We start from the raw sequence: 21,232 nt of genomic DNA on the forward strand, positions 1-21,232 counted from the left end.
TGTACTTAAGTACAGTAACGAAGTACTTGTACTTCGTTACTTCCCACCACTGGTGATTGCAGTGTTACACATGCTGATACTGTTATGATGGTCATGATTAATATATTTTGCAGCTCAGTGGGATAATGAGGACATTTATTCAAGGTCTTTATAAATAGAGATGTTGAGAGGAATCAGATGTCGTCTGTGTTTTTAAATTGTAATAAGTGATTTTATGGTTTACAGTTCAGTATTCAAATAGACTTGACAACAAATTATTTTTAGAGATTATTTGCTCTTATGTGGCTCTGACTTGTACGCAGTTATATGCAGTTTTTTTCTACATTTTTTTTAATCTTCGTTGCATTTTGAGAGAATTTGAAGTTCATAGTCTCCATCCCCAATCAACATTCTCAAAAATAAACACATAGACTAGATGCACTTGTACACGCAGACAGTTTCCATCCATCTGTCCACCTTCACACCGACGCTTAAACACACAGTCTCACCTCATCGTGTAGAGAAGAGTGCCGTTGTCAACTAGCCGCAGCAGTTTGTTCGGAGTTGTCATGTTGTGGGCCACAGATTTCTTCCCGTTGTGAAAGAAGGTATCGGGCGTCCAGATCTTACTGGCCAGCAGGTTGTTAAGAGGCAAAACTTGCATTGGACCGTCAAATTTGAGCCTCTCGTCCCTCCAGCTTTGACGGAAGAAGACATCAATGGTGTACTCCTACAGGGAGGACATTGGAAACAAAATGGTTAAGAGAAACGTCTACAGAGCTGGAGTGTAAAACTGATTATCGCAATTACATGGACCAGTTAAACCACAGTGTAAATAAGGCTAAATTAAACTTTGACTCGAATGGACTGGGCCTACGGCATCATGTGTTCACTGGCCTGAAGTTCTTTCAGCTGGTCATTATGCTTATGTTGGGATGGCAATCTGTTTTACTTTTAACCAAAAGGCACATCTTATCTGTAAAAACGTCAGAATACACGCCCATCCGCATGGAGTACAACGAGGAAACTACGCAGACGACACACAGCTCTACGTTACAATGTCACCAGGAACAAATTAATTCATGGAACTTTCTTCCGCTAAATAGAAGCAAAACTGAAGCAAAACTGAAGCAATTATCTCTGGACCTCAAGAGCAACGATAGAGTTCAGTTATTAGATCTGGAAACTAGATGTCTAGTGATGGACTCTGAACCTTCAGAGACACATAAAGACATTTACAAAGTGAGTCTTTTATCAAGAACATTTCTGAAATTAAGAGACTAATGTCACATCGAGATCTTTAGAAACTCAGACGTGTGTTTGTCTTTAGTTGAGTTAATTACTTCAACGGTGCCTTCACAGGTTCTCCTGGACAGTCATTTGGACAGCTGCTAGCGTTTTCACTGAAACTAGGACATCACCTGAGTTATAAAGTCCTGTAGCTCAGGAATAGACTTTGAGATACTTTTGTTAGTGTAAATGACTGAATATGATATGGGACAGCCCACTAAACATACAAATAGATTGTTTCTTGATTATTCGAGAAAATTATTTAGCCATGCAGAGCTCTACGCTTCTCTAGATAACTTTGTAGAATATTAAATATTAACAACATGAGGAGCATCTGTCTTCTTTTCAGTTCCAGCTCTTGTATTTTGTTGATAAAGTGTTTGTCAATGTAGAACATCTTTCCCTGTGGAATACAACCAAACACTTATCATCATATATTAAAGATGTATTGTGGTTGGATCAACCTTCCAGACCTCTTGGGTTTTCTGGTTCTGGTCTACTCTGCATCCCCAGAACCAGAACCAGAACCAAACATGGAGAAGCAGCATTTAGTTTCTGTGCTCCTCTAACCTGGAACAAACTTCCTGAAAATGGCAAAACTGCTGAAACGCTGAGTTCTTTTACATCAACCCCCTTTGTTCAGGGTTTGCCTTCGATTAATAACTGGAACGTCGGTTATTTCTAGTCTGGATTGTAGCTTTTTATTTCCCCACTGTGATGTAATGCTCTGCACTTTGAACTGCCTTGTCGCTGAGACGAGCCGCACATATGAACTGACTTTATTGTAAAGCCGGAGACATAAATAAACACGCTTTTTAGTGCTCGTCTGGCATAAAATTACCATATCATATGGACTGTGATATTAGGCACTGATTAAGCTCTCTAAAACACGGTTTTGGATTTGTGAAAACTAAACTGCTACGTTAACTTTGCTTTCGTAACGACATGCTGCGGAGAAGTGCATTACAATGAGAAACAACTGATTGATTACTTGAAGACTTTGTGCAACAAAATATCTTTACTGCTGCCTCCATGGAAAACAAGATTATGAAGAGAAACCGCAAGAAGAAGTCAGCAGTCGTAAATTTATTTCATATTAATTACAAAGGCTTAGTGTCCTAATAAAAAGCTTTGTGCAGCTCGGGCCGATTGTTTCAACATAACAAGCTGGAGGGAAACGTTCTCCGTCCCGTGCAACAGGACGCATTATTAACCATCCAGAAAAGCTCCACACTTGCTTCTCTCTCATTATCTGAGCATTTCTTCTAATTTTAACTCGCAACAGTAGCAAACTTCACAGCGCGCAGAATGTAATCGTCTGCCCCCTTGGTGAAAAATCTAATAAATTAATTTCTCAATGGCTTCAACGACAGGAAGTAATCAAGCACAGCAGGAGGGGCGTGCCACTTCCACTCAGCACATCAACGGGGGCTCCTCTAAACAACGCTAATTGATTCGAATGACCTCCTGACGGCGTGACAACCCAGAGCACAACCAGACAGACTGCATCAGACGCCCGTTTATAAAAGTCTACAGAGAGAGTCACTGAAACAAACAAGAAGGTGACAAACATTTTTTTTTTTTTTTCTCCCCCACTACTACATCCATCTGTTTGTTTTGGGTTAATTCTGTTCCAAACACACAAATCTCTAAGACGCTCAAACAAATCCAGAAACGAAACGAAGCTACGCTTCTTTATTCTCCGTGCAGAAAATAAAGAATTAACACAGGCTGAGATAATAATAAAGCAATAATTAAAAACGCTTGATTGCTTTCTGATCTGCGCAGAACAATTTGACCAAAACTTTCCAGCGACACCAGGTGATTTCCTGTAACCACGGGGATTCTCATGCTGCTCATTTCCCGCGAAATGGCTGCTGGTGAATAAACATAAAAGAAATGTATTTTGACGAGGACGAAGCCATTATTTGCTTTGTCCCCCGTGGTCAAAAAAATCTCCTGTAAGCACCGAGAAATAATTTAAAGATTGAAAGGCAGGAATGAGGAAAAATGTAGCCAATCTCCACAGGGCCAAATGGCACAGCCGGTTCAGATGCCAGCTGGTGTTCTGCAGGGACCGAGTGATTGATTTCCCCTTGACGGAGGAGACGGCGGGAGCCTTCTGTCCCACCGTAATTTTTAAATCTCTCTTCTTTTACAGGAAAGAAAATCGGGAATGGATTCCCTCCCGTAAAAGTCTGTATTCTCGGCTGCATTTAAGAAGAGAAAAATCTTCCCTTCTTTACCGGCTTGATGGGTTTACAGCGCCTTGAATCTATTTGACCCTTCACAGATGTCTTCGTTTTTTTTTATATATCAGACATAGACACCACATATAATAATTCCATGCATTAAAGAAAAAAAAAAGTGAAATTTCGTAAATGCTTGTACCACCTTTGGTTCTAACGACTGACATCAAGCGTTCGCAGGAACCGGCAATAATTATTGAAAAACAATTTTTCATCCACCGCTTTTCTTTTCCACAGTTGTTTTATTCTGCAGCCACATCATCATCATCATCATCAAGATGCGTCCTCTTTGCTCAGCAGAGGATTTTTATTTTTACCTTAAAACTATCCTCATGATGCAATTTTCATCCAGTCTGTTTCTTATTGGTGAAATATGAACACTGACTTTAACTGAGGTAGATGAGATCTTCAGAAGTTGTTGCGGGTGAGTAATTTTTACAGGCCGGTCACTCCTGGAAAGGCTCCCCGCTGCTCCACGCTTCTCCGTTTGAGGTTAAGGATTCATTACGGTCTTAAAAGCCCAAAGCATCTGTAACCTTTTCCACACTAGGAGATGTTTTTGCTTGGTTTTCTCATCTGTTCTGGAAGTTGTTTTGGAAATTGTTTGGCCTACTTCAAGCTGTCAGACAGGTTTTTATTGAGGTGATTTGGTGATTAAACAAACCTGAGAGTGATTTGTTAATTGTACTTTCACGTAGAGCCAATTTGGTTTGGGAATCTTTTGTTCCTTAATTTAACTACATATATATATTCTAACTGTAGTAATAAAACTACTTACATGATTTAAAATGACAAAAAAAAACTAAGAATAACAGGAGAATATTGCAAGGAGACATGTTTTCATATTACTGATTATCAGAGTTAATTATGAAGGATGAAGGAGATTAGTAGCTTTTGCATTTAGAAACCAGCAAAGTAAAACATAAATAAGATAAATAATACACACTACATGTTCATCCATAGGCTACAGAGTCAGCCAGGTTTCATCTGACAGAATATGATTTATACCCTCAGATGCACTGAATGCAATAACAACACGTTTGTTTTTAATGGCTTTCATGATGCGTAGCTCGGCAGTAACACCTGTTTGTTCAGAACTTCAACCCTAATTTCATTTAGTATAATAATGACTCCCTGACTCGTTCCCTTTATGTGCAGCATCATGACCCCACCTTCTTTAGCCACTGCATACAAACAAAACACTTGAAACGATTCTCATTTAACTAGAATATGACGCTTACATTAACAGTGGGCTGCCTAATGAGCTGAAATGAACAATAATAAAACATACAGTGGGACAATATTGCTTTTCTCTTGACTGGAGGATGTTTTAGGTGTCAGACATCAAGCAGCTCTCGGTAAAGGCGACACCCACAAAGGACTGGGCTGTTTAAAAAAAAACAACAAAACGATGTCAGTGAAGAAGTTTCAGTCTGCAATCAGGCTGGACGACTTGTACAATGACATCGGCTTTTAAATCAGACGTTTACCGCAGAATCTCACGTTAGATTTACAGCTTTGTCATCTGGACAAAAGGACGCTAGCTGGAGCTTACCTCCTGTTGGAATTAGCAACATGGCCGCCGAGTCGGTCAAAAACAAAAACACAGCCGTCTTGTACTTGTGGTTGTAGGCGCTGCGTGCGTGCCGGCTGCACATGATCCAATCCGTGATTTTCATGGTAAACACTAGCAGGTCATTACAGAGGTGCAGCTCTAACCCTCAGTCTGACGGTAACCTTTGACCCCACGAGATATAATGGAGTTTTTTGTTGTTTTTTTCTCCCAAAGAGAGGCCGTTCTTTGAGGATATATGTTCATCTGTGGAGTCAGCCGTCTTCCACAAGCTGTCCACTGTCGTCCGTACGTCAACCAAAAATTTACTGAAGCACAAGAAAGAGGCCTGCAGTCATTCTCCAGTATGCATCACAGCGAAGTATAAATCTGTAGTCTGGACAAAACAGGCCCTTCATGTCTGCAAGTTGGGATTAATCTCTGAGCCCTGTCCGCAGACGCCGCTGGACCGTTATCGCAGCGTTCTGCATGAAAAAGAAGAAAGAAGAAAAAAAGCGCAAATGGGGGGGGGAAAAAGAAATTAAAAATCAAAGGAAAAAGATGTGAATATCACACATCTATAAACGTCTCCCTCCTAGATACTGGTCGAAGCTGGAAAGCGGCCGCTGGTGGCGAGGCCGAAGCTAATGAGGATGAAAGGAAATGATGAAAACGACAGAAAGGCCTGATAAGATGGCAGTTAAGGTAGGATGTACAGCAGACTCTCCAACCAAAGGAGTCTGCACATTAAACAAATGACAGCGGCCGATTACGGCAGGAAGGTTTGGGTCTGATAGGATATTAAAGGAGCTTTTTATCTGGAGTAAAGGAGTTCATGAAGTTTAACTGTTACATCTCATCTCAGTAACGCCACCATCTCACTTTGCTTTAACGCTCTCTGTAGAGCTGAACGTGGTTTCTACAGCTTTTTTTTTCTAAATGTTTCAAATTATGCACCAAAGTCCTAGCTTGTTTTTTTTTGTTGTTTTTTTGTTTTGTTTTTTTGGAATCTGTTTTTGAACCCGCTGACGTTTAGGAGCAAATCTTTTTTCTTTTTGATCATTTTTTTGTTTTACATCTGGCAGATTTGATGTGTCGCTTCTGACGACTTATTGAGGTGGAGGAAAAGAAACTTAGCAGCTGTTTTTCCACTGAAACAGTTCGGATGACAAACGACGCCTTGTTTGCACACAGCAGGCCAGGGCTAACACACTGCGGCTCGATTGCGCGGTAACGACACACGTCACTTCGGGGGAGGTTGCACGTCTATCGGACCTGGCTCTGCCGGGTTTCGCGCTCTGGGTATTGCAATCATCAGTCAGACCTGATCAATGTTTTAATTACGACTCCTCCTTATTCCCCCGGTTGTAAATCATCCTCCCTTGCTCCACTTCTCGTGCGCCGTTCGCTTTTTTCCCCGCTGGGAGAGCAACCTGTGTGAAATTCGCAGCGAGCCGTGAATCCCACACCACCTCCAATTATATTCACATGCATCCCGGCGCTCCGAGGTTCGAGCTTGTTTATCAATTTCGCCGCGCCGCACGTCGAATGTTCAAGAAAATATAAACGCTCACTGTAGAATGGTGACGTTTTGAATTTGTAATGAGTCACAAATGAACAAAACACCATTAAAAGAATGAGAAACGGCAGAAAATATATATTTGAACATTTATATAAATCTAGTTGGTTATTCTTCACCCTAAAACTTTTCTTCCACTTTGACCGTTTCCATTTGTCTTTCAGGTTTTCTTACCTAGCAAATTACTTTTGACCTTTTCTCCCATAATCTTCCTCCAGCATTAAAGTGTGGTTGTCAGTTAATGAGCTTTTCAGTCTCTACCGCCAAAAATCCAGATTATACCTGCCAGCCAATTGTAAAAACCCAGCATGTGCAAAAAACGACTTCACAGCTCAACTCTTTTTCTTCCTCTGGCAGAAAAAATAAAAAGAAAAAAACCTTAAACACACAGATAATAAAGTAGGGGACATTGGTTTAACGTGATATAGTTAGAGCTATCAAAATCTTTCCAGAGGAAGGAAGAAAGAGTTTGAACCTACACTGATGCGATGGTCGTCCTAAGTGAATGGCTTTGAAGGTAGACATAGTTTAGTGATCAGCCTCATTGGCCGGAAAATGAGACGTTTCAGATTTGTGCCTGGGATCTTATTTAGTTTAGCCCTTATTCAAGAGCAGAGCGATCGGCGTGCAGGAGGGAAGCCGAAATACAGAACAGCAAAAAGCCAACGAACAGAAAGGAAGACACGGGGAAGCAACAGAAATATAATCAAATTAATTATCTCTCGGGATTATACACGAGCACACCAAGCGCCTACACGTTGAGTTGTAGGAGAAAATGGATCAAATGTTAAACAAATATTTCTAGACTTATTTAGAAACAGAAGAGATGTACTCAGTAATAATAATAATAATAATAAAAAAAGATGTCTACGTGACGCCAGTGTGACAGTTTCTGGATGTACAATTTAAACAATTGACGCAGCACAGCGTCATACTTTAGGAACGCAAACGGAAGTGCATAACTTCCAGGGCATCATAAAGAATCGGCTCAACGGAAAAACATGAGTCCTATTGACTTGGAAAACTCACAATATCAGAGTTAATGGACCAAATAATCCATCAGTGCAGCCAGTCCACTGCCTGCTGATTGCCTCCTCGGTTTCTGTGTCCTACCAGGTATCGGCTAGCACAAAGTGGAGTCTCTGTTAGGCGTTTTCAGCTGCGGTCAAATCGTCCAGCCTGGTGTCAAAGAGCTGAGAATAACAAACGTAGACGGTGCACCGCTCAGCACATTTCTACTGCTCGTCTGATTTGGGAAAGATGAAGGTAAAAGTTTAGGTTTTATTTCTCCAGACATACCAAAGCTCATCTAGATATTTCCAGGCTTTCTGTTTGACCCACACAGTCGTTATTTATTTTAAAACTTAACGTAGAATTGGAGAGCCTTGTGCAAGCGTACCTCACGCTTCATTAGCTTGTAGACTCACATATGAAAAGTGAGTTTATGTTGGACCTAAACGCTCTCCAGACCCTGGTAGTTTCAAATCGGCCAAGATCGTCGTCCCTCTGCCACCACGTTGGCTCAATATGCTTGTGAGGTAACGTTGTGATCCACGTTGTTCCCTCTGATGCCTCTTTGCAAACTGTCCTGGGTCCCGATAAAATAATCTTTTTCTATGGAGAAGTGGTTTTTCTCTTGGCCAACCCAAGACAAACCTGTTCGTACTTTCTCTTGCTTTGTGATAAAAATAATGTCTCACTTTATTTTATGTCACTCAGAAAGCAATCGTTTCATCAATCCATTTGATAATGGTGACCATGATTATATGTTAAGGTTCGGCATAGGTTTGAAGTAGGACGTCAGATTTTAAAAATCCTCGAAGACGACATTCGCTGAAGTCAATTATGCCTGGATTATCCCTTCTCCATAATTGCTTAGCTTTCAATCTCTGGCCTGAATGTGATTGGTTAAAACTGGCTTGCCCAGTGGGAATCTGTAGATTTACAATTTTAAGAGTAAATGGAAGACTTTAGTTTTCAAAACTGGTTAAAATCTAAATGGTGACCAATCTCGCAGTTTCTTCTACACATTTGGAAGAAAAAGGTTAACATGTTGGTTCTGTCCCTACGAAACAAAGATTAAGCTTCCTTTACAATGAAACATATGAAAAGTTAACACTTCATGTCTTGTTTCATTGTTTTATATTAATTAAGTCTGTAAGGTGTAATTTGAAGTTAACGTCTTGCTGCTTGGCTACTCAGTGACTGCGCGTGAAGTCCTATTAGTCCTATTAGCTGCAGTTTTCCAGAAACAACTCTGCTTTCAACTTGTTTGTAATCGCACATAAATCTCACTCAGACATCGGAGGAAACTATTACTCTCATTGTGGACGATAAAAACTAAACAAATCCAGCCCTACATTAACTTGTGTATTGTATGGAAAAGGGCGTAATTGGGCTTACCAGCCTTTGAACAAGGACAACATGATTGATACGGAAACCTGGAGTTCACCTCCAAATGCAAGTGGCACAAATATCCATCTTCTCGGCAAACACCTGGAGCGGAGCAGGGAACGTTTGGGCACACAAACGTGTCGTGAGCGTCTCATTCCTCAGGGGGTGTCTGCACCCAGAGAACGCCGCGCACACCTGGGGAGATCAGGCCATCGCCGACATCTTGTCAAAACAAGCCGCAGCGCGGCGCACGTGACAACCTGAACCGCTTCATATCAGCGAGGGCCTGTCAAAGCCCACCGCGAGACAGGTGCATGCGCTGCGACGCTGCACGCATGCGAATGAGACGCGACTCTGCAGGCTTGCAGACGATGAAGAGAAACACGTTCAGCTTTTTTTTTTTTTTTTTTCTTTACCAAAGAGTGAGATGTAGGTGTAAAAATGTGGACGTTTTTGTCCAAGAAAGCCAAATAGTAAAACGCAGCTTCTGTTTGCAATATGGGACACTAAAGGAAGACGTGGTATATTGAAGCCAGAGTGAAGACTCGATGAGAGGCCCCAGGGCCGAGAGAAGAGCAGACATTTCTGGGACACTTGATGTTACAGTGAGGGGTAATTGAACCACTGGATGTATACAACATAAAAGTTTGACACGCCGAGGGTATAGAGTGTGCACTGTCTAGGAACATCTCAGCTTTAATGTTCTCTTCCAGTGCTGCAGATTTTTAAAGGCCAAGCTAGCAGCATAACTCCCGGGTCGCGAACATCCCCCAGCTCCATCCTTCGGGCTACAATGAATAATCCTGAAAGGATCACCATTAAAATCTGATGTGCGCGCCTTTTTCGACTCTGGTTTTCCTCTGACTCTCTTCTGTTGTCTACAACACGTTGCACCATATTGCGAATTGTCTCGCTTTCCCTCCTCTGACACTGCGGCTGCGCTTAATTTCAGTGTACCTTCACGAATCAGAATTGCAACGAATTTGCATAACATATGCACGCACTCTTTCTAAAAGCCTCCGATCGTCCTCTGAAATACAGTTTGGATTGTCCATTTTCTCTCTCCGTTCAGCTGATCGACAAAAAGCCTTTGCAGAGCGGCAATCTGTGCCGCTTCCTACTCAGGCGCTGCACCGGTCCACGTTCATGTAGCCTGATCTAGAAAACACATTAACATGCCCCGTCCCCGACCCACTGTAGATATGCTCTGAGTAGGAGGTTTTTCCCCTAGGCACATTGGATTTTATTCCCCCCCCCCTCCCCCCGATATGTACCAATAAACGTGATCCAACTCGTGCGGCAGTCTTTTTAAATTAATCTCTGCAAAACTCTTATGCAGAAGGAGACCAACTGGTTTGTAGACAGTTACTGATGTCAGTGTTTCAAGTCTCTTCAAGTCTGAGGACAAGACCTACTTTTTGGTGCTACTTTTAGTGCATAACCACCGACTTCGCCTTACCTTCCCTTATTTAACTGACCCAAGACGTCATGCAATCCCATGCAACAGCCTCGGATTTAACTGCTAGAAAGGAAAAATAAAAACAAATTCAGTGGGAGGAATTGTTAGAGAGCAAGAGCAAAGAGAAAAACATTTCCTTATTTGTTCGATTCTTGTGTGTTTTTCTTGATTGCATCATGACCAGGAGCATCAATACACGACGCGTCTGAGCTGTTGTTTTCCCAGAGTGGAGTAATTATGATGAAATTATGATAAATGATTTTAAATATAACAATGTGCACAATTTGTGGTGGGATTTTCAAAAATATCAACGTATACACAGCCATTAATTAACTTGGTAAAATGTTTCTTGGAAAGTTGCACAAAATGTAAAAGTGTGTGAAAATCTTCAAAACGATTTTCACAAAAAATATATTTTTTTGAATACATAAACTGATATATATTGCAGGGTATTTATAAGGAACGATAACAGACAAATATGATACTAAATCTAAAGTTAGTTTGGCACACATGGGATTAAATGACACCTTAACACCTACTTTATAAAAAAAACATCACAAAGCAGACGTTGTGTGTGTGCGCGTGTGTTTGAGTGCAGCTCTCGTTTTGCCTTTGACGACCGACAGGATGTACCTGCACCGACCTCGCTATCTTTTTTATCTGGCCAAAACATTATCACAAGTGAGACTCTGTGTCCCAAGCTGCTTCCACTTGATTCATGTTCCTGCCAAGTGAAGCATGTGGAAAAAAAAAATAAATAAAAAACTCTAGATCCATAACTGAGCTTTGAGAGACCCCAAAGGTGATATGTCCTGAAAAAGATAAAGGACTGTCTATTAAAATAACGCAAGTGAGCCAACATCCTCTCACAAAGCAAGTTGGGAATAGAGTGGTTCACATATCGAGTCTTCACAGCGGCTCGAACAGAGGATTCCTGTAATGAGGACAGATAAAAATATGACACAACACTCCTGGATGAAGCACCGTTTCACTTCAAGTTAGATGTTCTTTACTTTTTTTCTGTAAGGAATGTGTATGATGTGGCCAAAAAATGCTGCAGGAGGATTGCAAATGTCTTTTTAGAGTGTTATTTTTCAGGAGGGAATAAATAAAACCAAATTATTATAAGCTGAGAGAGTATTTTTTTTTTTTATTATAGGAGAGAATCCCAAAAGATAGAACTAGAGTGTCTGCAGATTTCCACATAAATAAATTCCTCAGATACGGTAATAAATAGCTACGTTATTTGCTAATAATATGCCAGTTGTTGTCTTGGTCATGTGCAAATATTAAAAGCTACAACCAATCATTGCTTAGTTTACAGATGGTTTGTATTTAATACATGAATACAGGTAAGAAGTGCACCAAGTGCTACATCACAGCAGCAAGGAATGCTTCCTGTCAGATTAAGTGTTATCCAGTGGCAGGTCGTACGTAGAATAAATAAGATGTCGTAAAGTTGTGTACTCCAACGAGCTGCCTGATTCTGGACAGATGCTCCAGCCAGATAATTTGTTCAAAACTCAGCCCTGAGAGAGAGAGAGATTTATAAGACACATTCAGGAACGAAATTCCACAGAAAAAATCTAACAGTTTAGGTAAAATAAAAAATAAGGAAATCTGCAAGAGACATTTTTTTTGAGTAATTGAACATAATTCTTTGAAAAGTCAAATCATGTGTTTTGCTGCATTGCACTTTCATTTTGTTTTTCAACAGCTTTTACCCCCCCCACTGTTTTTAGTTGTCTACGTTTCTGGCCGTGTTCTTAAAGCATGTTTTTTATCAACTCATATTTCGTATAGTGACTGTTTACTGAAATTGAGTGTGTAGGATTCAGTGACGTTACCATGAGGCCACAAAAGCATTCTGGGAATTAGGATTTTTATTATCAAACAGATTATTTTGCCATCTGTTCAAAAGCCAAGTGTGGAGGTGGGTAAATCTTCATTGGCGCAGACAGAGAATCTGCATAATGCAGCATGAGAGTAACATTTTCTGTACGTATGTGTCTCTGAATTGTGACTGAGACCTGGATGAGTTGCTAATCAAACATTGTAACAAATGAAGTTGATGGTAATGTGTCATTGTTCCAATCCTCTGTCTCGGTCTGCACTATTCAAACACAAAGCATAAAGAAGAATCGAGTGCCTCCTACAACTACAGCCGTGTTTTATTTGCTTCTGTTCTCCCAGTCTTTACAGTCTTTGGTTGGGAGGAAGTGAGGCAGATGTTGAGTAACCCATTAAAACGCCTCTGCTGCTGTTGTGCTCTCCAGCACGGAGAACAACAGTGTGTACGCGCAAATTGGTCCTCTGTGTTATTATTTTTAATAATCGCCTTATCTCCAGTCTACAAATGCTGCTTAAAAAAAGACAAACAAAATTTAATTCTGGAAAGCATTTTTACAAATCCCAGCGTGGAAAAGCTCTTTGTGTGGACGAGAAATGGAAACAGAGCAGAAGGTCTCCATTTTGTGAAACATGCCTATTAGTGAAGACGGGGTCTCGACCTGGTGTGGATGTCCTGAAATGAAGATTACCTGGCTGCATGACGTAAGCATCCGCAGAATGGAGTAAGAGAGATGCACTGACTCAGTGTGGCGAAGCTCAGCTAAGCTAGATTTTTTAACAACCTTGCCCTAGCATAACGTTACGTAAGCTGGCATAAAGCAAATGTGGTCAATTTTAACGATAACACAAAACGACAGCCACGGTGGTGTTAACATAAGCCAGCGAGATCCTCAGGAGATCCTTCCTGGCTCGTGGAAATCACAATCTGACAGCGTGAACATGACCTGCTCCAAGGAAACCAAGAGTTGAACCATTGTACATGAACGAGCTGTGCAGTGAAACCACAATGCTCCTATCTCGCTGTGTCACTCAGGCTGACAGAGCAGCTCAGAAGCAGGCAAAAGAAACAACCTGAAGCCCTCAGTGGGCAATTAGAGCTGCATGATCAAATGTGTCAAAAGCTGCAGGAGGTCCCAAGATTAAACAGAGGTCATCCGCGCTGGCTTGAACAGAGCTTTTGACTCTATTACACATGCAGCAGCACAACTGTCATCATTTAAAGATTAGAAGAAAAAAAAAAAAGAAATGGCAAAAGAAGGGGAAAGGTTTTTTATTTTATTTTATGTGGAACTTGGTGTCAAACGTCAGGTCCGCTTTAATCAAACTCTTAGTTCGTTGGTCTAGAAAGTCCGTCTCGTTTGGGAAGGTGCGAATGTGCAATCGCACTGCGATGCAGACCAAAGAAGGGAACTCTGGTCCGGCTTAAATCTCAGGTCTCTGTTCGGTTCAACTGAACTGAAAGCAGGAAAGCAAACTGTAACATGTGGCATTCTGGGTAAATGCAGCCTAAACAAACATGTGAGTCTAGCGATAGAGTCAGAAACGAAATCCTACAACCGCTAAAATCTAACGCCACTCCACTTTTATTTACATTTTGTGAAGAACTAAGCTGCGTTCAGTGTTCTTCTTCAGAGGTTTTTTTTTTGTTTTGTCATTTCCTTCAGGGGTTCTTGTTGCAGCGCCACCACAGGCGAGGAGAGGAACAGGTTTTTCAAACGGTCTGGATCGTTTGACACAATGCTGTGTGAAAACGAACAGCACCAGCTGAAAATGTAACAAATGTTGCAAATTTGGTCCCCTATTAAATAAAATCTTCTGGACTATGAGATGGGAAAACACCCTTAAACTTCACTGCATTAGCATGTTTTAGAAACATGCTTTTCCATACATGCTAAATGGGGAATTTCCTTTAATTTGTCCATTTACAGTTGAAAGAAGAAGAATGAAACACTCACCATGTCTGTGTCCGACACCGGCCCAAAACTCGTCACATAGATGTTTGTCCTCACTTCTGTCACGCTCTCTGAGAAAAGAGAAGAAAACAGACGTTCAGGTTTTAAAAATAAAGATTCCTCGCAGCACGAATGAATCATGTCCAGCTCTGGTTAAGTTTGCCTAAAGCTGGCAAAAATAGCTATTTGAATATTTATTTGAATGAATGTATTGTTTTCGTTCACTGCGTGCTGAAAATGAGTTTGCTGCTAAAACGCCGGAACAATATTTAAGTCAGCAATGGCACTATGGAGAGCCTGATAATACTATATTCTGACAAAAGCAAAGAGTTTACCGTAAATGAAACAACTGGTCATGTTGTAATCTTCACAAATCATTGCAATGCCTCAGATAGTCGGCAAAAACAAACTCTCAAATCATTTCTATAGGATTAACGTATAATTTATCTGAAGTAATAAGGGTCTCAAAACCTTGAAACCAACAAAAAGGGTCTTTCAAATAGCTTCTATTTCAAAATAAAAGAACAGATCATTAACATTACAAAGATATTTCACAGGCTTTTACATGTCTGTTGGTGAAGTTACAGACAAAAGTCTGTGAGAAAAAAAAATCGCCTTAATCTCTCCAAGACAACTGGACCCACCATGTTTACTTCCTGGTTTCTCAGAACGATTGATGAGCGTTTGTGTCTGACTGCATCCTGGTTGATCCTCAGCCTAAGACGTGAGTTTTGCTCTTTGCTTCTTTTGGTGCTGGAAACAAGAGTGTGGAGATCCAGAGATCTCTATAAATATGTTTAGCACTTAAAAGCATCGCGCTATTTTTAAGCAATGATCTGGGGCCTTAGCAGACTTTGACTTATGTATGTAATATTGGCTCACGGTGCAGAAAGGCAGAGGAAGGCTGTGCGAAGCCTACTGAGTTATCACTGTAAGTATGCTCTGTGAATACTTTGGGTATTTCTCTGCAGCTTAATCCATGGATTCAAAGTGTCTTTGTTCCTAATCTTGTCCGATCCATATCTTTCTTGTTAAGCTACACTCTGCAAGTTTCGGAACATAATGTTGGCTTCATAGTATCGCAGATTTGCTCGAACGTATCCTCCAGTGGTGCTAAACAGCATTGGTTATAACAATCCCAAGACTTGGCAGAAAAGGGTTTTTATATATATATATATATATATATATATATATATATATATATATATATATATATATATATATATATATATATATATAAATATATATGTATACCCTGACCTCAATTCAGATGCAAGATGTTGCTTTGAGCGACTTCTCAGGCTGCTGTTGAGTAAAACGACCATTTGTGTGACTGAAGCTCATCCACCAAAGCATAAAAAAAACAACAAAAAAAAAAACAACCCGCTCTGGGCTACGCTGCAGTTGACATCTTTGGAAAGAAGACATCCCTCTTGACCCAAATTAATTTGAGCTAGCTTGCCCCAAAAACATTTAGCAGTACCTAAGGGACTGGTGATTCAGGAAGCGAATGCAGCTGCTCGACGTCTGGCTTGTGTCAGAGCGTATTCTTTGTTCAAACAGCTTTTTGCACATCTTTTCACTCATGTTGTTCTGACTGGAGAACTTTTTCTCTGTCTTGAGTCACTTTTTAAATTTTTTTTTTAAAGACATAACAGCAATTTTGCATGTTGTGTTAATACACGACATTTTTCACTTATTTTATCGGGTTCGTGTTAAAGTGGCACAGTGGCCTTTCTGCAAGGAGTTCCCATTTATTCGTTGTGAAAGGATTTTCAAAGATAAATATTTTGTTGCATCCACTTCCCTGTTACACTTTTCTTTGCGTGTTACTTCATCGCAGCAACAAAAAGCCTCCAGTCCCAGTATGATCCGTTGAGTATTACAAACATGAAAACGTTCTAGGTGTATGAATGCTTCTGCAAAGTATAGTGAATTTATGTGATGGTGGCGTTGTGGTCTGATGAATTTCAATGGATGGCACTAATGTATTTGCTAAAATTGACTAAATCTTTAGCAGATTTAAACATAATTCAGTTTTGCCTCAAAACTTTCATGTCTCTAAATTAAAAAAAAAAAAAACTGCTGAAATTTTAATTATTTTTAATTGTCATCACCCTGACTCCAAATCTATGTAAAGAGATTCATCACCAAAAGAAAAGCTCAGCTCAGAATTAAATCTGACTGAATGTCTGTGGAGATCAGACGCTCTCACATATTTTCTGAAAGGTATTCAGTACGTGGGATGTTAACAGACTTCTCCCTCGCTTAATGAATGACTGAATTAAACGAGAATTAGTTCTCACAAATAATTAGTCCGAAGGTGTGAACTCTTACGCAACCGGGCTTCTGCTGCCGTTTCTTCGTCCCCTCTGACAGATTTGGTCGTTTTTTGTTTTTTTTTTAGACGTTGCGCCAAAGATCGAAACGGTTTCGAAATGATTTGCCAAGGCTTTCTATTTTACAGCGCAAGAACATTTTAACAGGGAGAATTTTATACCCGCTGCAAATGACCCAGCAGCGAAGGACTTTCCCCCCCCGAACATTTAATAATTCCTCTAAACGCAGCGTTAAGTAGGGCATGCGATAAGAATCACGACAGTCAAAAAAGTCGCCCTCTTCGGTGTGGGCTGAATCAGCTCCTCTGGGGCAATCATGCCAAGCAGGCTCTTGGGCCACTGGCGAGACAAATTGCTGTTCCCAGTGGAGCAGCAACAACTAGAGATAGATGAACCCTTTCTCCAGAAGTGAATGGATCCTCAGCTCTCGCTGTGTCCCAGATCTGAGCGACCACCCACAGGTAAGTCTCTAATCCTTTAGCAAAGGGCCCCACTGTGAGGAAAGATCCACCGCCACATTAATCATTTCTGCAACACAAATGGCTCTTCCAAATATGTGATTATCGCAACACAAAGTCAGCAGTTTGCATGGCAGGTTTAGGCAGTAGCAGAACAAGTCGCCCTCTTTCTGTTTGTGCCGGGGCCAGGCGGCTGAACAACAGAGGCAGACGCTCCCGAGAACAAAATGAGATTGCGTTTTCTGGTTTTATTTCGAAGAACCTACGACAGACAAAAACTCTGGACAGACAGCAGCTAAACTAACCTGTAGATATTCTTTCTTTTGTTTCAGACAAAAGCTCATTTAAATTATGCGTCGGGGTCCTCACAGAGAAATGTCACTTGTAGATTCATTCACGCTATTTTAGTTTGAAAATCTGTTTTAGTGTTCTTCATTGGACACTGCGTGCATGAGTGTTTCTAAGTATCAACGTCCCTTAAGACACGAAGCACGAATAAATATTCAATCACACGTGGTAAGGATATGTAAAAATTAGCAGTTTTTGATATAAGCACAATTATTTAGCGGGGAAAAAGAAATGATTGTTTTCTGCCAGTGAGATTATAATGTACTGTGGAATAAATACCAAAACAAAAATATGTTCCTTAAAGTAATACTTTATTTTAATTCTAGAAAATCCAGTGAATAAATGTATTAAACGTAAAGGTTGAATTTCCTTTTTTTTTTTTTTTACTTTTAGGTTTTCCCCATGGGTGCCAACAAAAGTGGCTCCAGACCGAAGAATAAAATGACTTTAATAAGAAGGAAAAAACAAAATCAGCCTTAACATTTATAGATTTGTTCCATTAACTCTGCTTATTTCCAAAAAAAAAAAAAAAAAAAAGACATCAGGTGAGAACAAATCATTCACGCAATTCTAGTGAGAAATGGTAACGACCTGCACGTTCACAGAGACCAGGTTATGCAGCCTGGTGCCGGTAAACCCCCCCAGACAGGCTTGAGTAACAAGCAGCCGAGCAGAAATGGACATTCCAGCTGGCTGGTCGAGAAATAATGAAGCCCGCTTGATGAGCATGTGGACTCACTGTTATGCAGTATGTTGTCCCCGGAGGGATGAATATTTGGATCAAATGGCCTCAATTAGTGGGATTTTCACTGACATATATGCTTATTTGCCATTTGGGCGCGACTGAAGAAAGACTTTCACCCAGAGGGAAATAAATTTCCACAGTGGAGCCGCGCAGAGAGTGGCCTGACCTCATCACGGGCCGGCGAGGCGTCTCTGCCGGATAGAGGGAGACGCTTCAGATTGATGGGAAGCAAAAAAAAAAAAAAACAAGATGAGAAACTGTATTTTTGTCGTTGTTGTTGTGGTACAACCAAAAATTAAATGGATCTTTATGGAAGACAGAAGTTAAGCGTTTCAACGTACAATCAAAAATGCTGCGTTTGGGGGGAAAACTAACACCGAGCATCACCCTCTGTACGCCATACCGACGGGAAACATAGTAGTGGCAGCATCATGCTGTGCTGGTTGTTCTTCTTTAGCTGGGTCAGTGAGAACAAAATATAGGATGATACTGAAAAATTAAGAGTCCAGACTTAGTAAGACGACCAGAGCTCAAAGGGAACGGGTTTAGAGCAAAGCATATTTATGTTTTAGAAAGATCTAGTTAAAGTCCACATTTGAGAATGTGTACAAATGCATGCCATACCATGGTCGACCCGCAGCTTAGGCAGTATAAACAAATGTTAAAGGTGTCATAAAAGGGGGGAAAAAAACAGCAAAACATAAAAAAAAAACAACCAAAAACTAATCGATAATAATATGATTTCCTAATACAAAGTATTGTGCACTAATTCAAAAAAAATAAAAAAATAAATAAATTTCAATACTCCATCTAAAATGAATCAAACGTTGCTTAGCTCTCAAACACACACACATGGTCAAATGTCCATGGTCAAGGCGACACATTTTGTTTGCATTGGGCTGCAACTGTGCCAGAACATTTACAATATGAAAAACTAAATAAGTAAAAACATTGCCTTCAAACAACACAACTTACAAAGATTAGACAACAAAATGCAGCACTCAGTGCACCAGCGTTGCTCGTCGTCGTAGTTTATTACATCGCTTTCATGCCAGTGCCATTTTGTTGTCTTTTTAGGCCGAGCCAAATTTTCCTTCTTCCAAAAAAAATTGGATCCAGAATCAGAAATGCTTTGATGCAAGTTCTGCTGATTTCATTGCATTTTTTTTTAAACTGTGGCAATACTGTGAATATTACACAATACTGCAAAACCTACCAGAGAATAAGAAACAAGAGTCACGCAAAATTTTGCAAAGCACGCCAACGCCAGGCCAGAACTGTCAACCTTTCTGATTTTTATTCATAAAGACTTATTTCATATTATTTGATTACAATATTATATTGTTATTTTAGATCTTACGCTGTCTGATTTTTACTACGCTAGTTTGATTTGCTTAATTTACCAGTTGAGCAGTGAGCCTAAAAACGCGGCTGTAACGCTCACCATGTGAAATCCATGAGTGCTAAACTGGATTTCGGAGCGGCCTCATTCTTTTAAACAATTCATGAAAAGTTACAAAGAGGGTTGTGACCATTTCTTTTGGGATTTGTGTAAACAATCACACTACAGAGCTATAAACAGGCACAAATGAACACATGTTTCCAGGGACATAAAAATAGATGCGTCATAGAAGTTTTTCCTGCTGTAACACAGACAGACGGTGTGGTGAAAATTGAAAGTCCCGTTTGGACTCTGCGTGTGCCTGTGTGCAGCACGGGAGATCACGTTGAAGCCGCCTGAGGCTTTAAAGTACCTTCAAACCTATATAACCTTCATAAGCTTTGCCAAGCTCGGCTGCAGTATCTGCTGACTGCGTCCGAGCGAGAGCAACACGCCAACCTCAACTTACTTCCTCTTGTTTTAAGGACATCGGTGTTCACATGAAGCTGACCTTGAGAGTCCAACTGTGTTTTCCTCCCCTGTTGCCACTGCAACTGATTTTCTTTCTTTTTTTATTTCTATCTTTTAACTAAAATGAATGGAATTAAATTATGATGAATCAGTTTGAAATGCATGAAACCATCTAAATCACGGGTGACCAAAGTGTGGCCGAGGGGCCATTTGCCGACCCCGGACTGATTTTGTCCATCCCCTGATTTTGAAACTTAGCCCTGGAGGTTGATGGTGATGGAAACTTTTATATTTGCAAAGTAACCACATAGTTTTGCATTCTTTTGCAAGAACGAACTGACTTCTTTTTATTTATTTATTTATTTAGCCATTTTCTTTTAATAAACACCTGAAAAATATTTATGTCACTAGGACAAACCCACAACACTCTTTGTGTTTGCTCTACAGTAGTTTACACATCTCTTTCTACAAAAAAATTCTAACTACTTTGTTTGTTTAGTAAAACTATTTAGGGTTGAAATTATCAAATTAATTCTGATTAATCAATTATTGAAGTCATTGTCAGCAAATTTAGTAGTCGATTTAATCATTAACTTGAGCGTAGATTCTCCAACAAAAGGCCATTTCCTGAAAGAACAGCTCAAATACTGTTAGACCAAAAATGTACACACATTGCATTTAATTTCATATTTTTAAAAGGAATTACATGTGTCATATAATGTTTTTCTAATTTAATTTAATTTAATTTAAAAATCGGCAGAATCTGCCAGGTTTGTTTTTAACCAATAAATTTATTAATCATTAAAAAAAATAGATTAATTGATTACTAAAATAATTGTTGGTCGTAGCTTTAAACTACTACATTGTTGAATAGATAAAACAATACGAGGGTGTTTTTAAATACATTTTTACTTGAAATATTCCTTTCCTTTTTGCCCCACGAGTCCATTTGACTTGACATTTTTAGTCCAAATGCCGAAAAAAAAAGACCCGGTGAAGAAGAGCAACTTTTAAAACACCCCACAGTGCATTTACATACATCGCTAATATTCTTTAGGAGAGCGATAAATGAAGAGTAACATCTCAGACGCCACAAACTAACGTACATGAATGTGCATCACCCTGGCGAGCAACAAGATTTATCTTCATGCTCATCAACATCGAGCCTGAAAACACCGCCTGCGT

At 40.1% G+C, this 21,232-nt stretch overlaps 1 protein-coding gene across 3 annotated transcripts in view; it reads right to left on the reverse strand.

Annotated features, from left to right (window-relative positions):
* gabra3 (gamma-aminobutyric acid type A receptor subunit alpha3) overlaps positions 1 to 21,232 on the reverse strand; it is a 128,161-nt gene that overhangs the window by 40,797 nt on the left and 66,132 nt on the right. For all 3 annotated transcript variants that reach the window (XM_015031969.1, XM_015031967.1, XM_015031968.1), the window contains exons 4-5: positions 14,309 to 14,376; positions 489 to 709 (exon numbers count right to left, since the gene is read on the reverse strand). In XM_015031969.1, coding sequence (XP_014887455.1) covers positions 489 to 709; positions 14,309 to 14,376 — 289 coding nt within the window. The remainder of the gene's footprint in view (positions 1 to 488; positions 710 to 14,308; positions 14,377 to 21,232) is intronic.

Source organism: Poecilia latipinna, unplaced genomic scaffold, assembly GCF_001443285.1.
Source record: "Poecilia latipinna isolate Pla-1442-1.1 unplaced genomic scaffold, P_latipinna-1.0 Scaffold225, whole genome shotgun sequence".
Classification (NCBI taxonomy): Eukaryota; Metazoa; Chordata; class Actinopteri; order Cyprinodontiformes; family Poeciliidae; genus Poecilia; species Poecilia latipinna.